The sequence below is a fragment of the Leopardus geoffroyi genome, chromosome E1 (assembly GCF_018350155.1).
Source record: "Leopardus geoffroyi isolate Oge1 chromosome E1, O.geoffroyi_Oge1_pat1.0, whole genome shotgun sequence".
Taxonomy (NCBI): domain Eukaryota; kingdom Metazoa; phylum Chordata; class Mammalia; order Carnivora; family Felidae; genus Leopardus; species Leopardus geoffroyi.
Window position 1 is genome coordinate 56348550 of NC_059330.1, and position 27077 is coordinate 56375626.

General features: G+C 60.5%; 3 protein-coding genes across 6 annotated transcripts in view; 1 reads left to right on the top strand and 2 right to left on the bottom strand.

Moving 5' to 3' along the window:
* Positions 1-10559: 10559 nt before the first annotated feature.
* LOC123602935 (translation initiation factor IF-2-like) lies at positions 10560-12486 on the bottom strand. The gene is made up of 3 exons (XM_045487249.1): positions 12405-12486; positions 11580-11936; positions 10560-11133 (listed from the first exon to the last, which is right to left on the bottom strand). The coding sequence occupies exons 1-3, from the start codon at positions 12484-12486 to the stop codon at positions 10826-10828; spliced, it is 747 nt and encodes a 248-aa protein (XP_045343205.1). The 3' UTR covers positions 10560-10825.
* Positions 11931-15279, top strand: SPHK1 (sphingosine kinase 1). Of its 3 annotated transcripts, none has more exons than XM_045489705.1 (6): positions 11931-12101; positions 12755-12958; positions 13329-13481; positions 13569-13663; positions 13745-13860; positions 14172-15279. In XM_045489705.1, the coding sequence occupies exons 2-6, from the start codon at positions 12949-12951 to the stop codon at positions 14959-14961; spliced, it is 1164 nt and encodes a 387-aa protein (XP_045345661.1). In that variant the 5' UTR covers positions 11931-12101; positions 12755-12948; the 3' UTR covers positions 14962-15279. The 3 variants fall into 3 exon arrangements, with proteins under 3 accessions (XP_045345661.1, XP_045345660.1, XP_045345662.1); XM_045489706.1 differs by lacking the exon at positions 11931-12101 and adding an exon at positions 12252-12441; XM_045489704.1 differs by having other exon boundaries at positions 11931-12958.
* A 933-nt stretch (positions 15280-16212) lies between these two features.
* Positions 16213-27077, bottom strand: part of UBE2O (ubiquitin conjugating enzyme E2 O) — a 57543-nt gene continuing 46678 nt past the window's right edge. Inside the window, exons 7-18 of one of the 2 annotated variants that reach the window (XM_045489708.1) lie at positions 26872-26981; positions 26592-26742; positions 25870-26342; positions 25342-25496; positions 24967-25079; positions 24746-24874; positions 24015-24104; positions 22253-22949; positions 21849-21985; positions 18821-19024; positions 18670-18727; positions 16213-18541 (exon numbers count right to left, since the gene is read on the bottom strand). In XM_045489708.1, coding sequence (XP_045345664.1) covers positions 17871-18541; positions 18670-18727; positions 18821-19024; positions 21849-21985; positions 22253-22949; positions 24015-24104; positions 24746-24874; positions 24967-25079; positions 25342-25496; positions 25870-26342; positions 26592-26742; positions 26872-26981 — 2988 coding nt within the window. In that variant the 3' untranslated portion in view covers positions 16213-17870. Of the gene's footprint in view, positions 18542-18669; positions 19025-21848; positions 21986-22252; positions 22950-24014; positions 24105-24745; positions 24875-24966; positions 25080-25341; positions 25497-25869; positions 26343-26591; positions 26743-26871; positions 26982-27077 lie in introns of both variants that reach the window. The other variant, XM_045489707.1, reaches the window with a different exon arrangement.

Consider the following 27077-nt stretch of genomic DNA (forward strand, 5'->3'; position numbering starts at 1 on the left):
TAATTGCCCAGGAACGGTTCGCACAAGTGGGATATCGGGGCTGATGGAAAGATATAAGTCAAACACCAACACAAGCCCAAGTTCCAGCTTATGTATAGTACCAGCTCATAAGCCAGGTAACCTCTGATGTAAGAGCATCTCATCGACTCCCTTCCCTTCCCCACCCGACGCTTTCTTCTTCCTTTCCGTTCCTCCGTAAATTTCAAACCGCTGTCCCCAGTCATGATAGAAACATAGGTGCTTGGAAATCTGATTCTGGAAAGAACAGCGTGGCACGGTAGAGGGGGCTGGACACTTCAAGGCTCACATCTGAGGCTTAGCCACCAGGGTGAAGTCTTTAAAGTCCTCATAAAGGGAAGGTAATCTTTCATTTACACACAAGGGAAAATAGAATCCCCTGGTAAGTAAATACTAATTAGACATTAAGAAAGTTGTATTACGATTCAACAGGGAAATAAGACTTAACCGAGCTTTTTTTAAAGTTTTTTTTTTTTTTTTTAATGTTTACTTATTCTTGGGAGAGAGAGAGAGAGAGAGACAGAGCACGAGTGGAGAAGGGGCAGAGTAGACACAGAATCCGAAGCAGGTTCCAGGCTCTGAGCTGTCAGCACAGAGCCCGACGCGGTGTTCGAACTCACAACCTGTGAGATCCTGACCCGAGCCGAAGTCGGACATTAACTGAATGAGCCCCCCAGGCGCCATGACTTAACCTCGCTTTTTAAATTCCCCAATGCTCCTTTTTGATCCCACCTAGCCGGATTGACTGTAATAGCTGCCGAGACCCCTGTCCCCTTTACTTGGAGCCTGGCTGGGCGGCCAGCTTTGTCACCCTTCCCACATTCCCACGCTGGTGTCTGAGGGGATGTAGGGAGATTGTGATAAGATGCGTCATTTCTCCACTACGCCCGGTCCATTTCCAAACATGAAATAGTCACTGGGACCATGACAGTTCACGATGCCCTTCAAGAAGTTTTCTGTGGCATTTACAGAAATCTGTGCATTCTTTGAGCTTGGCCACCTGCTTGGAAAACATGCTAGAGATCCCCCCACACACCCACCTTCTTTTTAAGTTTCTTTATTTTGAGAGAGAGCACATGCGTGTGAGCACAAGGAAACTTGAGCAGGGGAGGAGCGCAGAGAGAGAGAGAGAGGGAGAGAGAGAATCCCAAGCAGGCTCCACACCATCAGCGTGGAGGCGGACGCAGGGCTCGAACCCACGGATTCATGAAATCATGACCTGAGCTGAACTCAAAGAGTCGGACACTCAATCAACCGAGCCATCCAGGCTCCCCAAGATTCGCTAAGTCGGCAGCTTCCAAATTTGTCTGCGTGCTAGATCTCCAGGGGGTTCCAACGTGCTGCCTCCTTTGGGAGCTACGGTGCTAAGTGACCCTGGAATTAGAAGGGGCCATCAGCAGATCCCGTGGCTATTGTCTGTGGCCTCCTCTCTGCTTTCTACTAGGGATATCCTCAGCCCGGGGCGCCTGGGTGGCTCAGTCGGTTGGGACCCTGCCTTTTGGTAGTGGCTCAGGTCAGGATCTCACGGTTGGGTTCATGGGATCGAGCCCTGTGTCGGGCTCTACGCTGACAGCTCAGAGCCCGTTTCGGATCCTCTGTCCCCCTCTCTCCCTGCCTCTCCTCCGCTCACGCTCTGTCTGTCTCTCTCTCTCTCTCAAAGATAAGTAAACATTAAAAAAAATTTTTTTTTTAAAGAAATGGACATTTTGTGCATCACAAAAGAATGATCCTGAGAGAGGCACTGCCCTTTCCTTCAAGTTCCTTATTTGGAAAAAGAAATTGAGGTGAAATGCACAGGACACAAAATGGACAGCTCAGTGGCATCTCGTGCATTCACACTATTGTGCAAACACCGCCTCTGTCTCATTCCAAAACATCTTCGTCACCCCCAAAATAAAACCCACGTCCAGTAAGCAACGACTCCCACGCCCCTCTTACCCCAGCCACTAATCTTCTTATCTTGATTGACTTGTTCATTCTGTACACTCCAAACAAATGGAATCACACAACAGGTGGCCTCTTATTTATTATTTCTTTTACTGTTTATTTATTTTTGAGAGAGAGAGAGACAGCACCAGCGGGGGAGGAACAGAGAGAGAAGGAGACACAGAATCCGAGGCAGGCTCCACACCCCGAGCCGTCAAGCACAGAGCCCGACGCGGGGCTCGAACCCACAGACCGTGAGATCATGACCCGAACTGAAGTCGGACACCCAACCGACTACACAACAGGTGGCCTTTCACACCTCGCTTTTTTCCACGGAACATCCTGGAGACTCGGCCACGTTCAGGCCACGTGTCAGCACTTGCTTCCTTTTCGTGGCCAAATAACCACTCCACGATACGGATTTGCTGCTTCTGTCTATTCATGCGTCCACTGACGGACATTTGGGCTGTTTCCACCTTCAGTTGTTGTAAATAGAGCTGCCATGAGCATTGCTGCCAAAGTTTTGTGCGGACACGTTTTCATTTCTCGCGGGTGCACGTAGACCCAGGAGTGCAACTGTTAGGTCACACGTTCAACGTTTCGGGGAACCTCATTTTATTTTATTTTTTTATTTTTTTTTTTTCAACGTTTATTTATTTTTTTGGGGACAGAGAGAGACAGAGCATGAACGGGGGAGGGGCAGAGAGAGAGGGAGACACAGAATCGGAAACAGGCTCCAGGCTCTGAGCCATCAGCCCAGAGCCCGACGCGGGGCTCGAACTCACGGACCTCGAGATCGTGACCTGGCTGAAGTCGGACGCTTAACCGACTGCGCCACCCAGGCGCCCCTCGGGGAACCTCATTTTAAAAGCTATTTCTCTCAAAGGCTGATGGGTAATCCTAGCTTCCTTTCCCACTTTGGTTAGGGCCACGTTTCCACGGTTGACCTGCTAGGCTTTGCTGAGTGCTCTCAACATGGGGGTCTTGGTCTAGAATGGCAGTTTCCAGATGTTTCTCTCAGGGTCTTCAGCACTGCAGAAACGCCCACGACTGGGGGCACCTGGGTGGCTCGGTCTGTTGAGTGTCTGACTCCGGATGTTGGCTCAGGTCATGAGCTCACAGTTCGGGAGTTCGAGCCCCGAGTTAGGCTCTGTGCTGGCAGTGGGGATCCTGCTTGGGATTCTCTCTTGCCCTCTCTCTCCGCCCCTTCCCTGCTTGCACTCCCTCTGTCTGTCTCAAAATAAATAAGTAAACTTAAAAAAAAGAAAAGAAGAGCCTGGGACTGCAGGGACGTGGCCCTCGGTGTCCTGAGGTTTGCTGTGGCTCCCAGCTCCCGCTCAGCCTTGTCCCGGCCAATGTGGCTCCCACAACGCTAAGGGCTGCAAATCAGAGTAAGAGATCGAGCCCCTGAGGATTCAACGGGCTTCTCCTGTTGGGAATATCACTCGTGCCTGCCAGAGCTGAAGGAGGCAGACCCCGTCCCACGCTAATCATATTTTGCAGACATCGGGTGTTTTCCCTCCTCAAGGGCTCAAAGGTGTCCATCTGAGAACTGAGTAGTCACAGACACTTGTCACATGGTGCCTGGAACTCCGCCTAAAACGGTAGGATCTATGTGCTTGCTTGCAAATGCCCAGTTCTGATGCTATGGATTTTCCTAGGCCATCCGAGTCAGGAAGACTCAGATATCCTTTTAATTCTGCCTCAGAGCCATCTGGCCGGCTCTCCTGGGACCCGTCGGCCTGCTGTGCCCCGCCCGGAGGAGGTGGGGTGTGGGACCGCGCCCTTTTGGGCCCCCTGGCACCCCCTGGCACCGAGATGTGGCTCTCTCTCCTGGCCTCTCTGCTGCAATTGCCGAGGGGGATGCGGTGGGGAGAGGTCAGTCTGCAAGCATTTCTTGAGGACTTCTGTGGGGAGGACCACGATGACTGCAGTTCTAGGAAGGAGACGAGAAGGAAAAAGATGTGTTCTCCAGCCACCTAGTACACAGGAGCACTCTCCAGGCCCATTCCGTTTTTGGCTTAAAAAATTTTTTTTTAATGTTTATTTTTGAGAGAGAGAGAGAGAGAGAGAAAGAGAGAGAGAAACAGAGCATGAGCAGGGGAGGGGCAGAGAGAGAGAGCACCGCAGAATCTGAAGCAGGCTCCAGGCTCCGAGCCGTCAGCACAGAGTTCTCCTTGGGGCTTGAACCCATGAACTGTAAGATCGTGACCTGAGCCGAAGTCCCATGCTTAACTGACTGAGCCACCCAGGTGCCCCCCCCCCAATTTTTGCTTTTAAAAAACAGATTCAGGGGTGGCTGAGTCTGGGTGGCTCAGTCAGTTGAACGTCCGACTCTTTGATTTCAGCTCGGGCCGTGATCCCAGGGTCGTGGGATTGAACCCTGCGTCGGGCTCAGAGCTGAGCGTGAAGCCTGTTTAAAATTTTCTGTCTCGGGGCGCCTAGGTGGCTCCGTAGGTTGGGCGTCCGACTTCAGCTCAGGTCATGATCTTGCAGTCCGTGAGTTTGAGCCCCGCGTCGGACTCTGTGCTGACAGCTCGGAGCCTGGAGCCAGCTTCTGAGTCTGTCTGTCTCCCTCTCTCTCTGCCCCTCCCCTGCTCACATTCTGTCTCTCTCTCTTGAAAATAAATATTAAAAAAATTTTTTTTTTTTTTATTAAATTTTTTTTTTTTTTCAACGTTTATTTATTTTGGGGACAGAGAGAGACAGAGCATGAACGGGGGAGGGGCAGAGAGAGAGGGAGACACAGAATCGGAAACAGGCTCCAGGCTCTGAGCCATCAGCCCAGAGCCTGACGTGGGGCTCGAACTCCCGGACCGCGAGATCGTGACCTGGCTGAAGTCGGACGCTTAACCGACTGCGCCACCCAGGCGCCCCTAAAAATTTTTAAAAAAAGATTTTTTTTCTCTCTCTCTCTGTCCCTCTCCCCACATTCCCGAGTGTGCACATGTGCGCGTGCTCTCTTTAAAACACACACACACACACACACACACACACACAATTTCACTAGTCTGTAAGCTTTGCCAGGTAATCACTTGTTTCCCCATTTCCTTTTTGAAAGTGAGTTTCAGAGAAGGCTGCTAGGATCATCTGACGGTGCCTTGAAGGAGAAATGACATCTTAACTCATTCTCAAGATGCTAGTCACGTGGCCGCGGCCAGGACTTCAGAGAACAAGGAAATGCTTTTGGAAATGGCTCTCCTGTCGGATCAGCACATCACTCCCCTTGATGCCCAAAGGCTTCGGGGAACACGTGTGCAATTAGGTTACAGTGTCCCTTGCCCCCAGCCCCCCTCCCCGGCCCCAGCTGTCCAGCCCATGCTGTATAATCATGGCTTAAATTACCGGGGCTGTGTCTGGAAAGAATCGAAGGGTTTGACCTTCAAGAGGCAAGCCTCCAGGGAAGAGGAATTTCTATTTTCAGGATGTGGATAATGAGCATCAGGGGTAGGCAAGCCCCACTCCAGTGTCTTTGTGCACCCGGGCAGAGTAGGGCGCCCATGCCCCTCTTTGGCCCCCAAGCTACCACCCCCCACAGATGGCATCTATGGAGGAAGCCTGAGCAGCCGCAGGGTTCGGATGAAGAAGGACGCACGTCCCAGGTGGCCACCAGGGGTCAGTGGGGTGCCGGGAGCGGGCGTTCCCAGAGGCAGGGCAAGCTTCTCTGGGTCCCGGTGACAAGGGACTTCACCTCCCCGGCAGCAGGCAGGCAGGGTTCACGTCAGGTTGGAGGGAAGGCACCGGACCGCTGGGGCCAAGGCACCGCCCACCTCGGCCGGGTCCGGCCCACTCTGTTTGCTTTGGGAACGTCCCAAGGATGCATCTTAGCTTTTGAAAGAGGTGAGAGTGGAAAACATTGCACAACATCAAGCCCCCGGAAAATTGTGTACACACCCATCCCCTTGGCTTGGATCCTGCCTGTCCTGCTGCCCTGCTCCCCAACTTCAGAGCGCCAGGCCTCTCTTCCTGACTCCCAGAAGTTTCCCTTTGGGGAACTGCCGCGGGCGGCCTGACGTGGCTTTCCTTCCCTTGGATCAAGGCTCCTACCAGTTGCCCCCAGTCTCCGAACCAGTATAAATGAGCAAGTAGGCACAGTTGGGTGGGGTGGAGGGCTGGCTGCAGCCTCAGGAAGGGACAATCATGGCAAGCATCCAGGACGTGGGGTTGGCCACTGGCGAGCAGGCCAGAGGCTGCTTTGGGCCCAAACCGGAGCTGATGTCAGCCAGAGCCTCTGGAATGTTCCTAGCCACGATTTTCTGTGCGGCAGAGGCACACAGAGGGGCAGAGGCAGCAGGGCTGTTAGATCACATGATAGGGGCCAAGAGGACCAATGCTTCCTTTTGGTACCCAGGGGGCCCATGGCGAACCCTTCCGGCAAAGCTGAGTGGAGAACTCTGCCAGGCCGAAAAGGGATGGGCTGTTCTGCTTCCCGTCCCTTCCTCAGGTGAAAAGCTGGGGTTTTGGAATCCCGGAATTACTATGTGTAGCCAAGATGCAGTTCCCAGACTTTCCCTAACTCCTCCGTGGTTGGCAGGATAACTGCCCCCCAAATGTCCAGGTCATAATCCCGGGCGCGGGCGAATATGTTACCTTATATGGCAAGAGAGCTTTGGAAGAAGCTTAGGAAGACTTAAATTAAGGCCCTTGAATGGTGAGACTATCCTGGGTTATATATAGGGGTGGGGCCGATGTAATCGCCGGGTTCCTTTGAGGAAGAAGGAGGTAGGAAGGTCAGAGACGTGACGATAGAAGTAAAGGTCAGACGAAGATCTGAAGTCCTGTGCGACTGGCTTCGGAAGGAAGAGAGGGTCTGAGCAGAGCAATGCACATGGCCTCCAGAAGCTGGAACAGGCGAGGGCAGGGCAGCCTCGCTGACCCATTTGAAACTTCTGACCTCTGGAGCTGGAAGACAGTAAATCTGGGCAGCAACAGGAACCTAATACGCTGACACAAAACTCAGCTTTGTTCTTCCAAGGGCCGGGGAAACAAACCCATCTTCTTAGGAAGCCAGAGACGCCATAAGTCAAGGTGTAAAGTAAGATCTGAAAGTCGAGGGAGCAGTGTGCAAGCCTGGGCGTGCAAGGAAGTGTGGCAGACATCAACAACCCCTCCCAATGGATCGCACCCTGACAACGCCGGGAGAAGGGTGGTTCCGGTTTCCAGACGCCCGCTTTCCTCCAACACGCACGTGGACGCACATTATCTCCCTTTTTCAGGACACCTAGTATTTGTCCATTGAGGAAAAAAATGTTCTTTAAGTTTATTTATCTTGACAGAGACAGAGACAGCGTGGGGGGGGGGAGGGGCAGAGAGCGAGGGAGAGAGACCATCCCAGTCTCCAGGCTATCAGCGCAGAGCCCAATGTGGGGCTTGAACCCACAAACCGTGAGATCATGACCTAAGCCGAAACCAAGAGTCAGATGGTTAACCGACTGAGCCACCCAGGCGCTCCTAGTATCTGTACATTTTTATTTTTATTTATTTTATTTATTATTTTTTTTACATTTATTTATTTTTGAGACAGAGACAGAGCACAAGTGGGGGAGGGGCAGAGAGAGAAGAAGACACAGAATCCAAAGCAGGCTCCAGGCTCTGAGCTGCCAGCACAGAGCCCGACGCAGGGCTCGAACCCACAAACCGTGAGATCATGACCTAAGCCGGTCAGACGCTTAACTGACTGAGCCACCCAGGCGCCCCTATCTGTACATTTTTTAAAAAGTGCTTATTTATCTTTGAGAGAGAGAGTGTGAGTGAGAGAGGGGCAGAGAGAGAGAGGATCCGAAACCGGCTCTGTGCTGACGGCAGAGAGCCCGAGGTGGAGCTTGAAACTCACAAACCCTGAGCTGAAGTCGGACACGCAACCTACGGAGCCACCCAGGCGCCCATAGTATTTGTACATTGTTTTGATCGAAAATGTGATACGCTAAAAAAGTGATACGTTAATTCACACTAGAGTCCTAATGAATCATTGGTTTTTCCCTCCCACAGTAATTTGCATTTGAAAAAGAACAAGCCCACAGAACAGAATACAGACCCCAAAGAACAAACCCAGGGGCGCCTGGGTGGTGGCTCAGTGGGTTATGCGTCAGACTTTGACTCAGATCATGATCTCACAGTTTGTGAGTTTGAGCCCCACGTCCGGCTCAATGCTGTCGGAGTACAGCCCACTTTGGATCCTCTGTCCCCCCCCCCTCTCTCTGCACCCTCCCCCCTCAACATACTGGTCTCAGACTCGGGACCTCTGGGTCGGTGAAACAGTAGATTTCTGGGAAGCCACCCAGTTTGTGGTACTTTGTGACAACGACCCCAGGAAACTAGAATTGTCTTCAGATGTTGGGCAGACATTCGAAAAGAGGGGAGTGGGCGTGGCCTGCAGGCCTCCACACTGAGGGCGTTCCAGAAGCTAATTACCCTGTCAGGGAGCTAGAATCAGCAGGCCAGCAGGTGAGGGTGGAAGGCAGACCCCAGAGGAGACAGGTGTCCCCAGCCTTAGCAAGGAAACCCACGAGGACAAGGAGGCTGCCCGAAGGATAGAGCTAAGCTGATCCCAACCACGGCAGAAACAGAAACTCTGAACACTCCCTTCGAGCAGCCAAGAATCCCGTGTGACCAGTCCGCCCTCCCGGATCTCCACAGGCGGCACACCCCACAACCCACAACACCCGGCACGGTCACGAGCATCTAGGAAACTCTCAGAACGGAAAGCCACATCTGGGACTGTCCTGAACACAAGTCTTAAGGGGAGTTTGTAGAGTTGGACACCTCCCCTTCCCTGCCCTTGCAGCCTCTCAGGCGGAAAGGACTCAAGGTCAAGGGAGGCCTCGAGGCTCTGCAATTCAACTTGGGAGCCGCAATCTCCCAGGGAGGATTGCTTCCGGGAACGGAGGGATGGTGGGGATCCTATCCTAATAAAAGCAAGTCATGTGCCATCTGGCGGCCTTGGCCCCACGTTTCCTGAGAGCTGGAGCTGGGCCCAGTGAATGCCTGCTTTCTTTCTCTGAAGCAGGAGAGAGGCTCTCAGGAGCGTCTCCCTGGGGAGGCTGCCTGGGGGAGGAAGAGGTGGCTGGGAGAGATGGAAAGGCAGTCTCTTTGACCTGTGAGACAGGTATTGCCTTCAAGCCGAGCTACCCAGTAGCAATCTGGTCAGATCAAGCCTGGTGGGCCTTGCTGGGCACAGGGGCTGGTTGCTAGGACTAGGCTTGGGGGAGGAAGCCTGGAGAGGGCTTCAAGACGTTTTCTTTCTCTGGTTTTCTTTCTCGCTGGGGCAGGCCACCTACCGGGTCAATCGATAGGATACTCCAACTTTATCAGCAAGAGGCCTGTCTTCCCGGCTGGGAGGCAGGACTCCTGGATTTACTTCTCCGCTCTGTTGGGAATTGGTTTGACAGCTTGGGCAAGACCCTTCACCCCTCGGGGTTTGGGTGCCCCCAATTGTCAAAGGGCCACAAGCATCTTGTTCTTGCCCAATCCTGTCTCTTGGGCCAGGGCTGCTGATGGGTGAGTTTCTGCATCAGATAAGGTTCTTTAGAGAGAGGCTGGGGAGAGGCGGCCTGGGAGCGGGGAGGTGAATGACAAGAAGGAGGGGGGTTACAGCGGAGGCCGTGGAGGTGAGGGGGGCAGGAGAAGAGGCGCCAGGGAGGACAGAGGAGCCATTGTGCAGACTGGAACCCGGGCCAGAGGGCTTTGCCCTTCACCTCCCTCCCACTGGGCCCCCGGAGGCCGGATAAAGAGCCCAAAAGGCTGCCCCGCCTCCCCTCGCCCGCAAGGTCTCTGGTCAACCCGCCTCCACCCGACTCCCTGCGACTCCGGCGGGGCTCCAGCCTGGGGCGCCTGGAGGAAGCGCGGGACCCTGTAGCAGGCGAGCTCTCTCACCATGGACTCATGCACAGCCACATCTTCCCTTCCCTGTGCCTCAGTTTCCCACCAGACTCCAAGGTTTTTTAAAGCAGCAGCTCTTCAGGCCTGATGGGGGAAGGGGGAGGCTGGCCTGGCCTTCTCCGTAGCCACCTCCCTCCAAGGCCGAGATCTCAGGGGGAAAAAAGCGCGTCCCGCTTTTTCGAAAGCGCCTAATCCAGACTTAGACCCTAGCCTGCGCCGGAGGGGAAGAGAGGGGACGGAAGGGCGGGAAGGGGAAGAGGGGAGCAGGGGGGAGGGGCGGGTGGGCTGGATCAGGTCCTCAGGCTCCCGCACTGAGCCTCCTCCTCCGCCGCCGCTCGCGTCCCCGCGTCGCGTGACCGCGGCACTGCGGCTGCAGCGCTGCCCTTCCCGTGCCGGTTTCCTGCGGAGTGGGGGTGGCGGGCCCGGAGGTTCAAGACCAGACCGCGGCCGCGGCGCTGCGAGAGGGTGATGGCGCTCCAGCTCCCTCCCCACGTTCTTAGTTTTACGGGGTTTCTCGACCCTCGAGCGCATCGCTGAGTCACTTTCTCGGAACGCGCTCGGGACGCTCGGGACCCAGCCAGGGCCGCCCGGGGGCCGCGCAAGGCGGAAGCGCGCACCGCTGCGACGCGCGCCGAGCCGCGGGTCCCCGGGCCCGCGCCTCCCTCCTACCCGGCGACCGCGGGCTCCGCCCCGCCCCCCCCCCCCCCCCCCCCCCGCCAGGTGCCGAGAAACCGGGACCCGCTGCCTGCGTTTCCCGGAAGAGACCCCGCGGAGGCGTGCCCGAGTTGCGACTTTCGGGGGCGTTGAGAAGTGCCAGGTGTGCGTGGGCCGGGTGGCTGCGGGTGCGGGCGCGCGAGCCCGCAGCAGCCTGGGCCCGGACCACCTCCGCCCGCTACAGGCGTTAGGCCCTTCCTAACTTTGGCCTCACCTGGTCAGGGCGCCTAGTCGGCTTTGACCCCTTCCTCCTCCGGGTCTCCGCAGATAACCCCCCCCCCCCGGGGACTCAACTCGAGTTGGTCGCGGACACGTTCAGGTCAGACACTTTCTCCTGATGTGTATGTATCTCTCTCACGCACGCACTGACACGCGCTCCCCGCTCTGCCTCCGTCGAAGTGAAGGTTCCCCCGGCGCGCTTGCATTTTCCCACTGAGCCAGGGGAGGCGGCGGGGGACACTCCGCCGCGGTTTGGCTCTCCAATCCCGACGGGGACCCCTAGACCTTGTTCACACCTCACGGCGGGTGAGGGGCGTGGGCCTGGATCGCCTGCTGCGGGACAGCTTCTCTCGCCCCGGTGAGCCTCGATGGTTTCCTCTGGGGAAAAAGATCCAAATTTTAAGGTTCTTGACAAGGCCCCCTCCTCCGGACAGCAGCCACCCCACCCCACCCCCCACCCCGGCGGGTCCCCTGTCCCCTCCCCCCGCCCCCCGACGGCGCGCCTGACTGCCGTGGGCTCGGTGGCTGCGCGACCGGGCTGCCGCGCCGGGAAGCCAAAAATAATCCTCCGGGGGAGAACGGGCGCGGCAGCAGAGACGCCCCGGCACAGAGGAGGGGTACCCGGTGGGGTCTGGGCCTCGAATTCCGGGGGACTGCGGTGGGGCGCACGAAGGGGGAAACTCCCGGGGCGGGAGGTCGCAGCGTCCAGGGGCAGCCGAGGGTCTGCCCGGAGCGCTGAGCCGCGCGCGCCTGGAGCCCCCCAGGGGCGGCTCGGACTTCGGGAGGCGCGGCGAGTTCGCGCGGGGCCCGCGCTGCGCGTTCACCCTTGCGCGTCCGGGACTCTGAGCTCGCGGCCGCCGCTCGTGGCCGGACCCCGGGCTCTGCAGCTCTCGCCGACTCCAGCCGGGCCGCGGCGCCGCCTTCTCGCCGGTCGCCCAGTCTGAGCAGCGGGCGCGCGCGCGCGCGCGCGCGCGCGCGGCCGGGCCCCGAGATCCGGCCGAGCGTCTGCGCGGGGCCGAGCCGCGGGGGCCGACAGTGCGGGAGGCCGGGGGCGGGCAGGCCCTGGCCGCGCCAGGCGCCGGTTCCACCCCCGGGAGCGCGGGGGAGCGCGGGGTGTGGCCAGGCCGGGCGCAGAGGCACAGCGCCCTCCCAGCGCGGCGGCGCCTGGCGGCGAAGTTGAGCTAAAAGTTTGAGGCCAGAGGCAGCGAGGAGGCCGTGGAGTCAGCGTTAGTCCGGCGCTCCGGTCGTCGCTCAGACGTGAGGCTGAGCCCGGGACGAGCCGAGTTCCGCCCTAGGCCACTGTAGGGAACGGAGGTGGCGCCTCCCCAGCAAACCGGACCGACTGGGTAGGGCCGCCCGCCCTGCCTTCTCGCCGCTCGTGGCTCCTGGGCGCCCACTCGGCGCTCGGCTGAGGGAGGCGACGGCCGGCCGCGGGGCTCGGGCTCGGCCCTCGCGCGACCCCGGCGCGGCTCCCACGAGCAAGGCGCGCGTCCGGGCAGCGTCGCGGGGCCTCGGGAGGCGCGCGCGGCGACCCCCGCCGCTCTGGAGCTCGCGGTTGTGGCCCCGGCCCGCCGGGGTGGCTCGGGGCGGCGATCGCTCGCGCCCAACTTCGCGCCCCGCGATGCCCGCTCACGTTCTGGGATTTTTACGCAACTGGACTCCCCTCCCTCTGGCAGTCCCCGGGGGGTGAGGAGCTGGTGCGACCGAGAGAGCCACGGGGCTGTGCCTCATCGTCGGGCCGGAACCCGAGGCCCCCAGAGAGGAGAGTCCCCAGGAAGAGAGACCCTTCGCCTCTGAGAGTGGAGGGGCGGGGGGGGGGGGCTCAGTTCTAGGACGGGAGCGCCCTTGGTGGCGCCAGACCTCGGCTCTCTGGACCTCTCGGAGGACTAGGCGATGCCAGAGAGCGCGGCTCCCCGCGCGCGGCCCGAGGATCTAGCTGGGCGCTGCCCATCTCTGGGGGCCGCCCGGGACTCCGCCAGCGCTGTCTCCTCTCCCTCAGATCCCGCAGCCGCAGGGGATGACGCCGGTACCTCCGCGGCCCCGATTCCGGGCGGGAAGGGCGAGCCCCTCAGCCCGCACCGCGTCGCCCGCCTGGGCGGCACCGATAAGGAGCTGAAGGCAGGAGCCGCCGCCGCGGGCAGCCCCCCAACAGCGCTGGGGACGCCCTGGCAGCGGGAGCCGCGGGACGAGGTTATGGATCCAGGTTTGTGGGGTCCCGGGGGGGGGGGGGAGGGGCTGAGGGTGGGTGGCCCTTCCGCCCTTGCCAGGAAGAATGGCCAGAGTCAGCTGGGCAAAAAAAGAAGGGGCTGGCTGGGGGACAGTCGAAACACTTTTCCCGACGAGGCCAGAAGCTGGCCGGGTCTGAGCCAAGAGCCGGGGTGGCAAGGGCACCGTGCTCCCTCCCGCTCCTGGAGCTGCCCCCTGGAAGGCCGCTGCCTCTGGCGGGGATCTGTTGGATCAGTAACCGGGGGAGTTCATCAGGCCCCGCGTTTCCACCCCAAGTACCCCTTTTGTGATCCGCGGCCCCCTAGTGGCCGGTTGGGGACGCGGTCTTTTGGGGTTTGTTTTTACAGCGGGCGGCGGCGGGAGCCTGCTGCCCGAGCGGTGCCGCGTGCTGGTCCTGTTAAACCCGCGCGGAGGCAAGGGCAAGGCGCTGCAGCTCTTCTGGAGCCACGTGCAGCCCCTGCTGGCCCAGGCCGGCATCTCCTTCACGCTGATGCTCACCGGTGAGTGCCTCCCCGAGGGGTGGCAGGGGAGCAATCCCAGCCACTGTCCCCCATGCATACCCTCGGGGCCACCCCGTCTCTCCACAGAGCGTCGGAACCACGCTCGGGAGCTGGTGCAGGGGTTGGAGCTGGGGCGCTGGGACGCGCTGGTGGTCATGTCTGGAGACGGGCTGATGTACGAGGTGAGGCCCGCCCCAAGAGACTGGGTGTGGGTGGTGGGGGGCGGGGTGCTCCCCAGGCTGAGGCCACCCGTGCTCCAACAGGTGGTGAACGGGCTCATGGAGCGGCCCGACTGGGAGACTGCCATCCGGAAGCCCCTGTGTAGCCTCCCAGCTGGCTCCGGCAACGCACTGGCAGCTTCTTTGAACCATTATGCCGGGTGAGAGCCCAGGGTCCGAGGGGGCCTCAGTTTCTCCTCCATGCCACCCTCCCGCCAGGTTTTCTTTTCGAAGTCCCCGTATCCCGGGGTAGCTTCTGTTCCCTCTTCTCGGGAGCCTCCCCGCTGTGTTCTGGGGCCCTCTCTCGGTCGCTCCAGCCGGCTGCCTCCACCTGCTCCCTCTGTCTGTCATTCCTACCGACTGACTCCCTAGGGACCCGGTGTTGCTTTGCCTGCCTCGAGTCCCCAGGCAGCGGAAGGGGAGGATGCACGAGGGCTCCGGCCTCACCCCCTCCGACCTCTCTCCCCCGCAGCTATGAGCAGGTGACTAACGAGGACCTCTTGACCAACTGCACCCTGCTGCTGTGCCGCCGGCTGCTGGAGCCCATGAACCTCCTGTCACTGCAGACCGCCTCGGGGCTGCGCCTCTTCTCCGTGCTTAGCCTGTCTTGGGGCTTCATCGCCGATGTGGACCTGGAGAGCGAGAAGTTTCGGCGCCTCGGGGAGCTCCGCTTCACCCTGGGCACCTTTCTGCGCCTGGCGGCGCTGCGCGTGTACCGGGGCCGACTGGCCTACCTGCCCGCAGGAAGGGGGGTCCCCGGGGTGCCCGCCTCCCCTGCAGCGGACCGGCAGGACCGGCAGGGCCCTACGGACGCGCACCTCGTGCCCCTGGAGGAGCCGGTGCCCGCGCACTGGACGGTGGTGCCAGAGCAGGACTTCGTGCTGGTGCTGGCGTTGCTGCACTCGCACCTGGGCAGCGAGATGTTCGCTGCCCCGATGGGCCGCTCTGCCGCCGGCACCATGCACCTGTTCTACGTGCGGGCGGGCGTGTCTCGGGCCACGCTGCTGCGCCTCTTCCTGGCCATGGAGAAGGGGAGGCACTTGGAGCAGGCCTGTCCCTACTTGGTGTACGCGCCCGTGGTCGCCTTCCGCCTGGAGCCCAAGGATGGAAAGGGTGTGTTTGCCGCCGACGGGGAGTTGGTGGTCAGCGAGGCTGTGCAGGGCCAGGTGCATGCGGACTACATCTGGATGGTCAGTGGCTGCGTGGGGCCCCCACCCGGCCAGAAGCCTCGGCGGGGATCACCTCCAGAGAAGCCCTCATGACTCCACGGGCCTTGTCGTGCCTTAGCCTGCTCGGTCGACTCCGAGCTCAGGATCCCCTCCCCCTCCCCCAGGACCGGAGGGCCTGGCCCCAGCTCGTGCGGTGGTGGGGAGGAGGAGAAAGCGGACCCCTGGAGAAGGTGGGAAGGCGGAGGACGTGCTTTGGAAGGCCGGGCTCTGCCTCCCAAAGGCCAGAATGAGGCTCTGGGCCAGGAGTCCAGCCGGTTGCCCCCTGCCCCTGCCCGTGGGAGCCAGTCCCGTTTTGTCCTGGGAGCCCCACCCCATGAGTCAAAATACAAATAAAGTGACCCTCCCAGCCTACTGGTGTTATTCCAGGTGTTGGGGAGGGAGTGGGGTCTAGAACTTAACGTCAGCGATGCCCAGTGGTGCCTCCTGGATTGGACACAGCAGGATACTGACCCCTGCGAATAGTCATTTTGGTGGTGGGCACGGGACCAGGGCTAGTCTGGGTTTTCCTTTTTTTTTTTTTTTTTTTTTTTTGCAGAGGTTAGGGCCCTGCCCCAGTGATCATCCCACCTTTGGCCTGGGGGAAGCCAGGGAGCTCAGCCAACTGCCTAACCCCATATGGAAGACAGACACTCAGATCTAGTGTCTTACCCAGGGCCACACAGCCAGTTAGTCTCCGCAAAAAGGGAAAATGTCTCCGATTTCAGGGGCATTAGGGAAATTGGCAACAAAGTCAAAATGGGAGGTCGTTACTCCCTTTGGAAAGGAGTCTTATCCCTCCAGTGAGGGCTCTAGGGCTCCCCCAGCCTCCTCCACCTCCTCTACCCTACCCTGCCCCTATCCCCCCGTGGGCAGGAGTTAAAAGGAAACAGCAGGAGGAGCACATACCAGGCCCCCAAGCTCGTCACCGTTTTGGCGTAAAGCCCAGGCCGGGTGCTCGGATGTCAGCTCCCCCAGCATCTGGAAGGAGTTGACCTGGCCGGGCCGGTCAATTACAGGCCCCTGGGACCCCAGGCGCTGCTGGCAGACATTGCCCAACACTGGCCCTTGAAGAATGGGACGCGAGCCCTGCCCACGAACAACAGCACTGACCCGCTGAACTAGATCCCGGGCTCCCGGCCCCTGGACGCCCGTGAGTCCCAGGACTGGACACGCAGAAGGCACGGAAGCAGACCGGGTGGGCGCAAGGTGCCGCTGCCGCGAACCTTCCTGGCAACCGGTCTTGCCTTCCCCTGGGGAGGTGTGCGTGAGGTGCCCCAGAGGGGAAGAAAGGCGACAGAGCCCAGATGAATGGCAGAGGCAGGTTTAATGGTGCCACCTTGTCTTTTTTGTACATTGTAATGAGGCAAACGAAAAAAATGCAAGTAAAAAAAAAGTTTAATCACACAGCACTTTATACAGATATCGTAAGCAGTAGGCATTCACATCTCCACATGAACAACGCACCGGGAAGCACAGCCCCACCACTCTAGATGTTTCTCAAACAAGATCCCGACTCAGGGCTCCAAATGCCGTGGCCCGGCTCCGTCCTTCCCTGCGGCCGCTGCCCGCCGGGTGGTTACGGCACAGCACAGGTGTGGAGCCAGCGGAAGGCGGACAAGACGCATCATGCTTTGGCTTCTTTTTTTTTTTTTGTCTTTTTTTTTCTAATAAGAGTTAATATCTTTGCTTTTGAGATTTATTTTCTTTCAACCTTAAATATTACATACATACACCAAAAATTACATAGCTGCAATGTGCTCAACAGCATCCTCTTAACCTGGAGCTTCACATTATCAAAAGCTTAGAAAACTTGTAAACCTCTGGGCCTGTCTCTGCGAGGGAGGAGAACCCCTGTCGGCCACCTCTCTCTCCCCAGATTGAGCCTGCAGAGTTTGTAAGCAACAGGAGGCCTCATCCTCAACCGAGAAAGACAGAGAGAGAGAGAGAGATAGAGAGAGAGCGAGCACGCGGGCCGGTTCCTTCTATGTCACCTCCCAGGGTTAGCATGTGATGGTGGGAGGGGCAGAGTCTGCGGGAGGGGCCCCAGCACCTGCCCCGGCCTTGTCTGTGCCGCTGCCCTGCCTCCTAGGGCCCCGGGGCGGGACGGGGCAGGGAGCAGACTGGCTTCGGCCCAAGCGGTGAGGCCGGCGTGCCAGCACTGCGGAGCCCCCAGCCACCTGGGACACAAGAGCAAGGCACCTACAGCTGTCTTCTTTTCCAGCAGCAACCTGGTCCTCATTCCATGTTATGCGCAAGGGCCACCACCACCTCTCCCGGGTGTCACCCTGAACCCAGCCTGGTCCCAACCTCTCTGAGAGAGCAAGTTCAACAGCCTGAGAGTTATCCTGTGAAAGGTCCAGAGCAGAGCCAGGAGTCGGTGACGGCAGCCACAACTCCCCAGCTGGGGGTGGAGGGGGGTGGGGGGGGGTGGGGAGACAAGGGAGGATCTGGTGGCGGTGGCAGCGGGAGGATCCAGGAACGGGGACGCTATGGGGCACTGAAGAGGTTGAAAGGGACGAGGGGGGAAACGCCGGAGCAACCCACACTTCATGCAAGGCACACCCACTCGTCCTGCGGCTGAGCTGCAAGGCTCGTGGGGCAGAGGGAGCCCCCGAGCCAGGCCCTAGGAAGACCCCACCTCCGCCTTGAGATGGGGACGGCGAGGGAGCAAGTGCCGGGACGCTCTGCCTGGGTGACAAGTGGAAAATCAGCAACAGGTTTCAGATTCTCTTTGCCACAGGGCACCGGCCCGTTGGAAGATTGCTTCGGAAAAGAAACGGCAGCATCTCATGAAATTTCTTGCACTTCAGCATCAAACTCACCTCGGGGAGAGGGCAGCGAGGGGCTTTCGCGTTGGGGCCAGAGGAGAAAACGGGAAGATGGAAGGTTCCGGGGGAGGGAGGGAGCGAGCGGGCAGCGGCTGGCCTCTCCCCACGTGACGCTTCTTCCTCGAGGGCTGGCCGCTACTGGTCCTCCGCGCTCTCAGGCATGCCCGCCTCTAGCAGAGCGGCCCGGAACTGCGTCAGGACACCCCGGATGCTCTTGATGAAACCCTTGGAGAGCGGGAAGAGAGGGAAGCCGATGTCAGGGTAGCCGCTCTTCTCGGGCAAGAAGCTCCGGTAGCTCTTTCTCCGCTTCTTTGGTCTGACACTGGGGGGCACCGGGGCGTCGGGCGCTGCCTCCGAAGTCTGGTCTGTGCGGTCCCTGCTGGCCGAGGCCAGGCCCTGGGCGCCGCCCTCCGAGTCTGAGCCCTGGGAGGCCTCTCCGGGGAACGGCCCTCCGTCCTCAGCTTCCTCTCGGCCGTAGTCTGAGAGCTCGGCCGCGGCGGGCGGCTCCGGGGAGCCGCTGTCCTTGGGGATCCCGTTGGGCAGCGCCTGGGCCCTCTCCAGCAGGGCGTGGGTTTCCAGCCAGGACTCGATGCGGTTCACCAGCCGCCAGCCACCGGTGCCGAAGTGCTGCCGGATCTCCTGCTCGAAGACCTCGGGCGGCCGCCGCACCAGCTGGGTCATGGACTGCACCACGCGGATGAGCGCCATCTCGTTGTAGCAGCGACTGTTCTCGTACCCCTCCTGCAGGCCCCGGTCGCTGTCGAAGCCCGCCTCGTTGTAGTAGGGTTCATTCACCAGGATTAGACCTGGGGGTGGGGGCGGGGGCGGGGGGTGAGAAGCCCGTCAGGGCCGGCCCGGGGAGGACACGGAGGCCAGCGGCACCGCACCCTCCAGCGGCTCTCCCCACCGGCGCCCCGCACCCTGCCCGCCGTACCTTGGATGGAGATGAGCACCTGGAGGAGGCTGGATTTGCTCGTCCACCTCTCTGTGCCCTGGAACGCACACGCGCACGGCCTCATCAGCTCCGGCCCCGACACCCTGCCTCCCCTCCCCCGCTCCCACCCGGCTCCTGGCACCGTAGTCACCTTTCCGATCCAGGTGCCCAGGAGGCTGACGCACACCTTCCCGTTGTCATACAGGTTGGGGTTCAGGCGGCCACTGCACTGGGAGAGGTAGCAGAAGTGGGGGGGCACGGCTGGGTAGATGTTGGGAAGCTGGATGTCAAACAAGTAGAGGCCGTCCTCGTAGGGGGTGCGAGTGGGGCCCTTGATCAGGGCTGAGAAGAGGTCCTAGAGGGAGGGAGGGAGGGCTGAGGTCGGCGGGGGGGGGGGGGGGGGGGGGGCTGCAGCGCAGGTGCCCGCGTGACTCCAGACACCACCAGCTACGGAGAAGCTAAACGTAAATACCTCTGTGCAGAGCCACGCGGCATCTTTTAACTCCAGGCGTAAATAGAATTATCCAAAGTTGTGTTTGTTTTACCAGGCTTTTTTTCCCGTTAAGTCATTACTTTTATTTTTAAAAATTTTTTTATTAAAAAAAATTTTTTTAATGTTTATTTTTGAGAGAGAGAGAGAGAGAGAGAGAGAGAGAGATGGTGCCTGAGCAGGGGCGGGGGCAGAGAGAGAGGGGGAGACACAGAATCCGAAGCAGGCTCCAGGCTCTGAGCTGTCAGCACAGAACCTGATGCGGGGCTCAAACTCACGAACCGCGAGATCATGACCTGAGCCACCCAGGTGTCCCTTATTTTTAAAAATTGTTTTAAATGGATGCTTTTCTTTCTGCCTTTTAAAAAGTTTTTTTTATTTATCTATTTTGAGAGAGAGCATGAATGAAGGAGGGGCAGAGGGGGAGGGATGGAGGGAAGGGGAGAGGGAGAGAGAGAGAGAGGGAGAGAGGGAGAGAGGGAGGGGGGAGAGAGGGAGAGAGGGAGAGAGGGAGAGAGGAAGAGGAGGAGGGAGAGAGGGAGAGGGGGGAGAGAGAGGGAGAGAAAGAGAGAGAGAGAGGGAGAGAGGGAGAGGGGGAGGGAGAGAGGGAGAGGGGGAGAGAGGGAGAGAGGGAGAGAGGGGGAGGGGGAGGGAGAGAGGGAGAGAGGGGGAGAGAGAGGGAGGGAGAGAGAGGGGGAGAGAGAGGGAGAGAGGGAGAGAGGGAGAGAGGGAGGGGGGAGAGAGGGAGAGAGGGAGAGAGGAAGAGGAGGAGGGAGAGAGGGAGAGGGGGGAGAGAGAGGGAGAGAAAGAGAGAGAGAGAGGGAGAGAGGGAGAGGGGGAGGGAGAGAGGGAGAGGGGGAGAGAGGGAGAGAGGGAGAGAGGGGGAGGGGGAGGGAGAGAGGGAGAGAGGGGGAGGGGGAGGGAGAGAGGGAGAGAGGGGGAGAGAGAGGGAGAGGGAGAGAGAGAGAGAGGGAGAGAGGGGGAGAGGGGGAGGGGGAGGGAGAGAGGGAGAGGGGGAGAGGGGGAGAGGGGAAGGGAGAGGGGGATAGGGGGAGGGAGAGGGGGAGAGGGGGAGGGAGAGGGGGAGAGGGAGGGAGAGGGGGAGAGGGAGGGAGAGGGAGAGGGAGGGAGGGAGGGAGGGAGGGAGAGAGAGAGAGAGAGAGAGAGAGAGAGAGAGAGAGAGAGAATCCCAAGCAGGCTCTGTGTTGTCAGCGAAGAGCCCGACGGGGCTGGCTCGATCTCACCACTGCGAGATCACGACCCGAGTCAAAACCAAGAGTCAGACACTTGACCGACTGAGTCACCCAGGAGCCCTTCGTTACTTTTCTTTTTACTCTTTAAAACACCTGCCCTGACCTCCGCCCCCATGAAGACCAACAATCATCACAGCCAGTTAGAAAATGTAAGGACATCCTAGGGCGGCAAGGCTCTACCTGCTTTTGGGAACCGGAGGGATAGGGGATCTGGAATTCCAGCAGAAACGGTGGCAGGGCGCCAGAGACTCAGGTCACTAAGTCACCGGGCAGACGCCCCACAGATGCTCAAGATCTGGGTGCATGCCGGCGGAGGGGCGGCATCGGCAGCCAGACCCGTGCTCGGAACACGGGGTGACGGAATGGCGAGGGCGGAGTCCCGACTGGACCGACAGCCCCCTCTCCCGCGCTTTCTCTCACGCGGCCGCCCTGTGGGCCTCAAGAGAAGGCGCTACTTCCCCGTCCCTCCGAGTGAGACTTGGGAAACATGCGAGTCCCTTCCGTCAGCACAGCTGAGACCAGCCGGGAATTTCACAAGTTTTACTAAAATCCAAGAACAAGCCAAAGTGTCGTTAAGAACCCGGAGCAGCACCGACCCTGCGGAGACCCCAGGCCTGCTCTGCGGTTTCCGGCCTGCGGCAAGAAGGTCTGAACAGCGCCTCTCTTCTGTCCTGGGGCCCCTTTCACCAGGGCTGGGCTGGGGCCCAGGTCAGAGTAGGGTTCGGGGTCTCGCACGAGGCCCAGCACACAGCAGGCGCCTGGTAAGTGTGCTGGATAAATGAGGGGCCAGGCGGACCGGGCTGGCCTGCGCCTGGAACGAGGAGGTGCTCACACGGCCTCTGGTGGCAGGACTCAACCCTGGGCCTGAGCCATGAAGACAGGAGTGGAAAACGCAATGCGGCATGGCCGCGTGACGGGACGCTATTCTGTAGCTAAAAAAGAACGGACTGGATCGACATCCATCAACATGGGGGGTGGGTCTAAAAAATTACCCGACTGAGTGAAACAAGCAACCCGCAGGTGACATGTACGAGGACGGGCTGTTCACGTAAAACAAATCACACGAAGTGTTTACAGGGACACACGAGAAGGTAAAGACATGAAAAGAGGGTCTCCTATAAGGAGACCCACAGAACTCAGTCGTGACTCCCAGGGGCGGGGTGAGGATTGCTCAAAGGCAACTTTCGCCTTTTCCACAACGTTGTAATATTTCAAGAGAACAGGACTCAGGTAAAGCTCTGTGCTTCAAAACTGACTTTTAACAGGAGGGAGAAAGGGAGGAACCATGCGATCCGGACACACGTGCGGGGCTCCTGCCCCGTGAGAGGTGCGGACGGCCTCCCAGGTGCTGCCGGGTCCCGCGGCCCCCTGGGTACCAAGCACCCACACGAGCACGTCTGCAGCTGCCCCCGCCAGGCCCACGCCAGGCTACTTGCCATTCTGTCCTCGAAGGTCTTGACCATGATGCCGTCAGGCAGCGAGGTAGCCAGCAACGCCATCTCCTTCCGTACTGTGCTGAAGAACTTCTTGGCTTCCGGAGGCTGGAACTCAATTTTCTTAAAAGAGTGATTTGCTACAAGGCAAGAAAGAGCGGTCAATCGCTAACGGCAAGCCCCTGAGAGCTCTATCTGGAAACACAGCAGCCGCCCTTGGGAAGCCTGGCCCCGAGGGAGCGGCCGGCTGTTGGGTGTGCGCCCCCGACGGAGGGATAACCCCATGCGCTTCGCACCCGCCAGCCTGGCATCAGCATCAGTGACCACACCGGGGACGTGGCCTCCTCCCCTCAGGTGGCAGCTGGCCACCCGGCCTCCAGATCTGGCAACAAAAAAGGTGAACTCACAGGGCGCGAACTCCAGCACTGAGAAGACCTCGCCCTTAGCGCTGGTGAAGGTGACTCCAGGTTTGCCGCCGCACTGCTGACAGAGCACCGGGGTCTCGCTGGGCCACTCGGCCTTCACGGGTGACTGCCCTTCCGGCTTCTCCTCCTTGCGCTCCGTGTCTGGCATCGCCTCCATCTTCTCCTCCTCCGCGATGGCCACGTTGTCCAGGGTCTTCTTGAGATTTTCCTGCAGTTTCTTGATGTCATCTAGAAACTTCTTCTCCCGAGTCGGTTTCTCCGGCTCCACTGTGGGGGAGGTGGGCGAGCCTGTCAGAAGCTGCTCCACAGTCATGTTCTTGAGGCTCTCCAGGATCTTGATGGCCTCTTTCAGCTCCCGGAAGCTCTTCGGGGGCCCGTCTTTGCCAGCCTTCTCCATCAGCCCAGCCACGGGGGCAGCCATGGCCACGGCCCCCTGAATGGCGGCCGTGGCAGCCTCTTCGCTGATCACTACCCCCTTGTCCTCCTCAGGGGCCGCCGGCTGCTCAGTAGGCGGGATGGGGGGCTCCTCTATCTTGGGGTGCTCATCCTCCACCAGCCCGTTGTCCGTCTCCCAGCTGTCACTGTCGTCCTCCCACTCATCCGAGGACGCCCCACTGGTGCTGCCTTCCACCGAGTCATAGTCCGACTCCTCAATCTCAGACTCGATGTTGTACAAGTGCTGGGAGGGGGGGCGTGGAAGACAGGCAATTCAGAGAGGCTCTGCTGGGCGCTCTGGGGCCCTCACTCTGGGGCCCGTCCCGACCCTCAGAGCTGATGGTGACTGGGTGCGTTGAGGCCTCGGCAGGCCCCTTCCACCCGTTCCCCCTCTCCTGTTCTCGACTCCGCAGTTGAGTCTCTCTGCACTAGCTGGTCCCCGGGTCTCTAGAAGGCGCCTCTGCCTGCCCACACCCACTGTGGGGTGGGGGGGCAGAGCTCAAAACCCCAACATCAGCCAAAGGCTGTTCCAGCCTCCCCTGCCCCTGTGTGCACCCCTTGGCCACCATTTGACCTTGATGGCAAATCCGGCCCCTCCCCTAGAGGATTCAGGTCAGCCACCTCCATGGGGCTGCACGGGTAGCTGAGAACGTGCAATGGCAGGGAGGAGGTTCAGCAGAGCTGGCGTGTGTCACATCCTGTTCCCGTACCCTGGAATGGCCGTCCGGACGAGGGGGTGAGTGAGTCACTCCCTCCCCTACCCCGTGAAGGTGCCAGGAGAGGGGAGCTGCGGCGTGCAGATCAGCTCACACAAGCGGGGAGGGAAACGGTACTGAGAGTAGCTTTGCTGCTCAGAGCCCACCAGCAGGGGCTGGGACTGGGGGCCAGCTCTTCTCCTTTCTCTTGCTGACGTGTGAAAAGTTTTCCTAGGACTGTTGGTGGGAAAGGCTCTATCTCCTATAGCAAGTAACCTGTGTTTCTCAGCACAGTGAGATGGGGACACAGGCAAATCTGGAAAGCTTGTGAAAATCTGCACACACCTGGCAACCTGGGGAACCTTCCAGGTGGGACAAGACTACGGGCCAGCTGTGGGCTGCCCCTCTGTTCTCCGGACTGCCCACACCACAGTTCTGCATGGGACAGCTCCTTCCTCTCAGGCGCTCTCTGAGACCCAAACGCCCCAAAGAAGAGGCCCTCACCGGGAAGACCCGAGAGCCTGTCTCCCTGCTCCGTGAGCAGGGACAGGACACGAGCCACGGCTCCCAGCCCGGCTGCCACGGTCACGGTCTGGGCCTCAGCAGGGGCTTACCTGGGGCAGAATGATGGTCTTTGAGTTGTCAGCCCACACCACCTCCACCTTGCTGCTGACGTCCACACGGGCCACCTGGCCAACTGATGGCTGCAGGGCAACGGGACAGGGTCAAGGGAGCATCTCTCTGAAGGGTGAGGGCCAGATCACCTCCAAAAGGGAGCTCCGGCAATGGGTGACAAGGGCGAGGCCGTGAGAAGGGACACGGGTGCCAGCCCGAGGCCGCACACGGTGAGCAGCTCAAGCGTGGGGCCCTCTGGCTCCGGCACCGGCAGCCAGACACCAAGCCCCTGTTAACCCCCTTCCCGCTCAGCATTCTGCCCTCCCTGGGCTTCCTGACCTTCTCGGGACGGGGTTCCTGCTCTTCCTTGGCTTGACCCCCCCCACCTGATGTTCCCACCTGCTCACCAAGGCACGGCTTGGACGCCCCCTCCCCCAGCCTCTCCGGTGCCCCCACGGCACTCAGGACCAGGAGTCGGACTTCCCCACTAAACAGAACCACTGGGGCTCAGGGAGCAGCTACGTGCAGTCTGATCCTGACGGGCAGGCAAATCCTTGTGGAGGCGCACGCGAGGGCACGGGAGCGCAGAGGAGACCTGCAGGTCTGGTCTCCTGGAGCCACCCGGTGGCACCTCCAGGGATCGCAGATGCTGCCTGGGGCGGGGAGCCGGCACGGAGGCCGTGAAGGCGGGGGGGGGGGGGGGGGGGGGGGGGGGGGGGGGGGGGCAGACCTCATCCTCCTTGTGAGGAGCTCCATCCTCAGTATTGCCGATGCGGATGACGATGTCCGTGGTGCGGAACCGGAAGTCAGGGTGGTCAGCAATGTCGTAGACGCTCACGTCCTCCTCTTCTCCAATCAGCTGGAGCACGGGATGGGTTGTCATGAGCCCACGGGCCTTACAGCCAGCCCACCAGAGCCCACCCTGAAGGAAGGAGCGGGGGCTGCGCCTACCTCCACGTCATCGCCACTGGGCCGCAGCTTGAACCACTTCACCATGCAGGTGCGGCCCACGTGGTCCCCAGACTGCACCACGCCGTAGACGGCGGGGTCTGGACAGGTCTGGACTGGGAAACCGGAGGAGGGAACGTGACTCAGGGCTAAGGAGCCCTGCCGCGCCCCGCCCCCCCGCCCGCCGCCACTACACCGCGGGGCACAGGGCACGGCACCCGTGTCTCTGGCCAGGCTGGCAGAGGCCAGAGAAGGCTGCCCCAGTCCTTGAGGAAGTTCTTCAAAGGGGGCGTCTCCTCCCTGAGCCCGAGGCCTCCGGCCCCTCCCTCCCAAGCCCTGCCCAGGCCCTCGGCTGGGCGGCCTTAGGGCCGGCACTACCTCGCTTGTCCACCACGAAGTCTCCGGGGCAGAATTCGTTGTTGTCCAGGTGGTGCACGGGAAAGAGGTCGTTGGAGCGGATGTTGCACTCCACGGAGCCGTCCTGCCACATCACGTCTGCCGAGGTCATGGTGGTCACCACCTCCACCGCCACCCTGCAGGCGCGGTGCGTCCGGTCGGCCGGGCCACACGCAACAGGCAAGGAAAGGAGGAGGAAAGACAGGTCCGTGAATGCGCCCCCGCGTGTCCCGTGCCCCGGGACCTCCTCCGAGGCCTCGTTTGGGAGAGCCCGGTGAACGCGGTCCCGGAGGCCAGACTCGGGGCCACACGGTGCCTCCACGCCACCTGCCGGCCCCACTCCCAGAGCTCTCCTCGCCACGCTGGCCGAGGCCGGGCACCTACGCGGCCTCAGCTGGGCCCCCCCGAGCCCGCGTGGGGCTCGCAGACTGTGCTTGCGTGTGCGGGAGCCAAACGGACAGCCTCAGGCCGGACACTCAGCCAGGAGGGAGAGGGCGCCTCTGGGTTTACCTGTCCCCCGGCTTAAAGTCACGAGTGATTTTATTCTTCTTCCGCTTGTGTTTCCGCTTCAGGTTCTTGATAGACAAGGGGATGCTCTTTTTTCTACTTGTGCCGCTGCCACTCTGGGAGGAGGTGGTGGAGCTAGCAGAGGAGGTCACCGAGCTGGTGTCATCCGTGTCATCGGCGGCCTCGTCGTCCGCGTCCTGCTCTGCCGAGTGCAGCCTGTCGTCGCCACCTTCCTTCAGCAGGAAGGGGGGCAGCTGCTCACCCGCGTCCTGGGCCTCCTCTGGGCCCTCATCCTGCACCTCCACCGGGCTGGCGGCCCCATCGGGCGTCTCCTCGGGGCTGACCGACCCCGTTTCGCTCTTGGCTTTGGCCCCTCCTTTCTTTCCCGGGTCCTCCACGGAATGGTCTCGGGAGCACTGCGTGTCCGGGGAGCAGGACATGATCCTCACAACCTGCTTCTTCAACAGGCGCTTCACCTGTGAGGGCGGAGCAGGAGGCACGGGGGCTGTGGAGCAGCAGGGCGCCCCTGGCCCCCCCCCCCCCCCGGGCACGTGGGACACCCAGGCAGCTTGGGGGGGAGGGGGGCAGCGATACCCATCGAGGCGGCCTGCAAGGTGATCGGGGCTGCCCCCCGAGGCCTAAAGCACAGACCGTCCTTCCCGGCTGTGGAAACAGCTCACGGCCAGTTCCTCAAACGCCCACCTATCCCAACCCCAAGGACGTACCTTCTTGGCCATAGAGCCCTCCCCCTGGGCGCAGTGTTTTTCTGGACATTCACAGGCAATCTTGGCCGGCTCTACCTTGGCTGGGAAGACATACAGACAGCGCTCCCCAAGCTGCCGCTGAGCATGGTCAAAGCATCCGAGACGCTTCACCCTGGGAGGGAGAGAAGCGAGGGCTGGACCAACGGTGATCTCGGCCCCCCCACGGCTCTCACTTTGGTCCAGAGACACGAGCAGGGCACGCTACCGGGGTCGCTGGAGTGGGCATGCTGGAGCCACTCACCTGCCTAGGTTTTCCTGGGTAATGACAGAGGGCGGGGGGCTGACGCTGTCCGTGCCCCCTGGACAGAAACTCTTGGTAATCCACGTGACTTTTAGCTCTACGACCTGCACCTGGGGACGGCGGGTGGGACAGGGCCTTAGTCGGCAGCTTGACCGCTTTCTCAGTTAAGCAGCTGCCCGGAGCCCACCTGACCTCCGGAGCAGGAA

Excerpts from the sequence above, each read along its gene's own strand:
- LOC123602935 (XM_045487249.1), bottom strand. The coding sequence starts at position 12,486 with ATGAGGCACAGCCCCGTGGCTCTCTCGGTCGCACCAGCTCCTCACCCC. Across the intron at positions 11,937-12,404 it reads AGGGAGGGGAGTCCAGTTGC|CTCAACTTCGCCGCCAGGCG; the intron begins GTAAAAATCCCA and ends TCAAACTTTTAG. Across the intron at positions 11,134-11,579 it reads AGAGTCCCGGACGCGCAAGG|AGGAAACCATCGAGGCTCAC; the intron begins GTGAACGCGCAG and ends CTTTTTCCCCAG.
- SPHK1 (XM_045489704.1), top strand. The coding sequence starts at position 12,649 with ATGCCAGAGAGCGCGGCTCCCCGCGCGCGGCCCGAGGATCTAGCTGGG. Across the intron at positions 13,664-13,744 it reads GAGACGGGCTGATGTACGAG|GTGGTGAACGGGCTCATGGA; the intron begins GTGAGGCCCGCC and ends GTGCTCCAACAG. Across the intron at positions 13,861-14,171 it reads TCTTTGAACCATTATGCCGG|CTATGAGCAGGTGACTAACG; the intron begins GTGAGAGCCCAG and ends TCTCCCCCGCAG.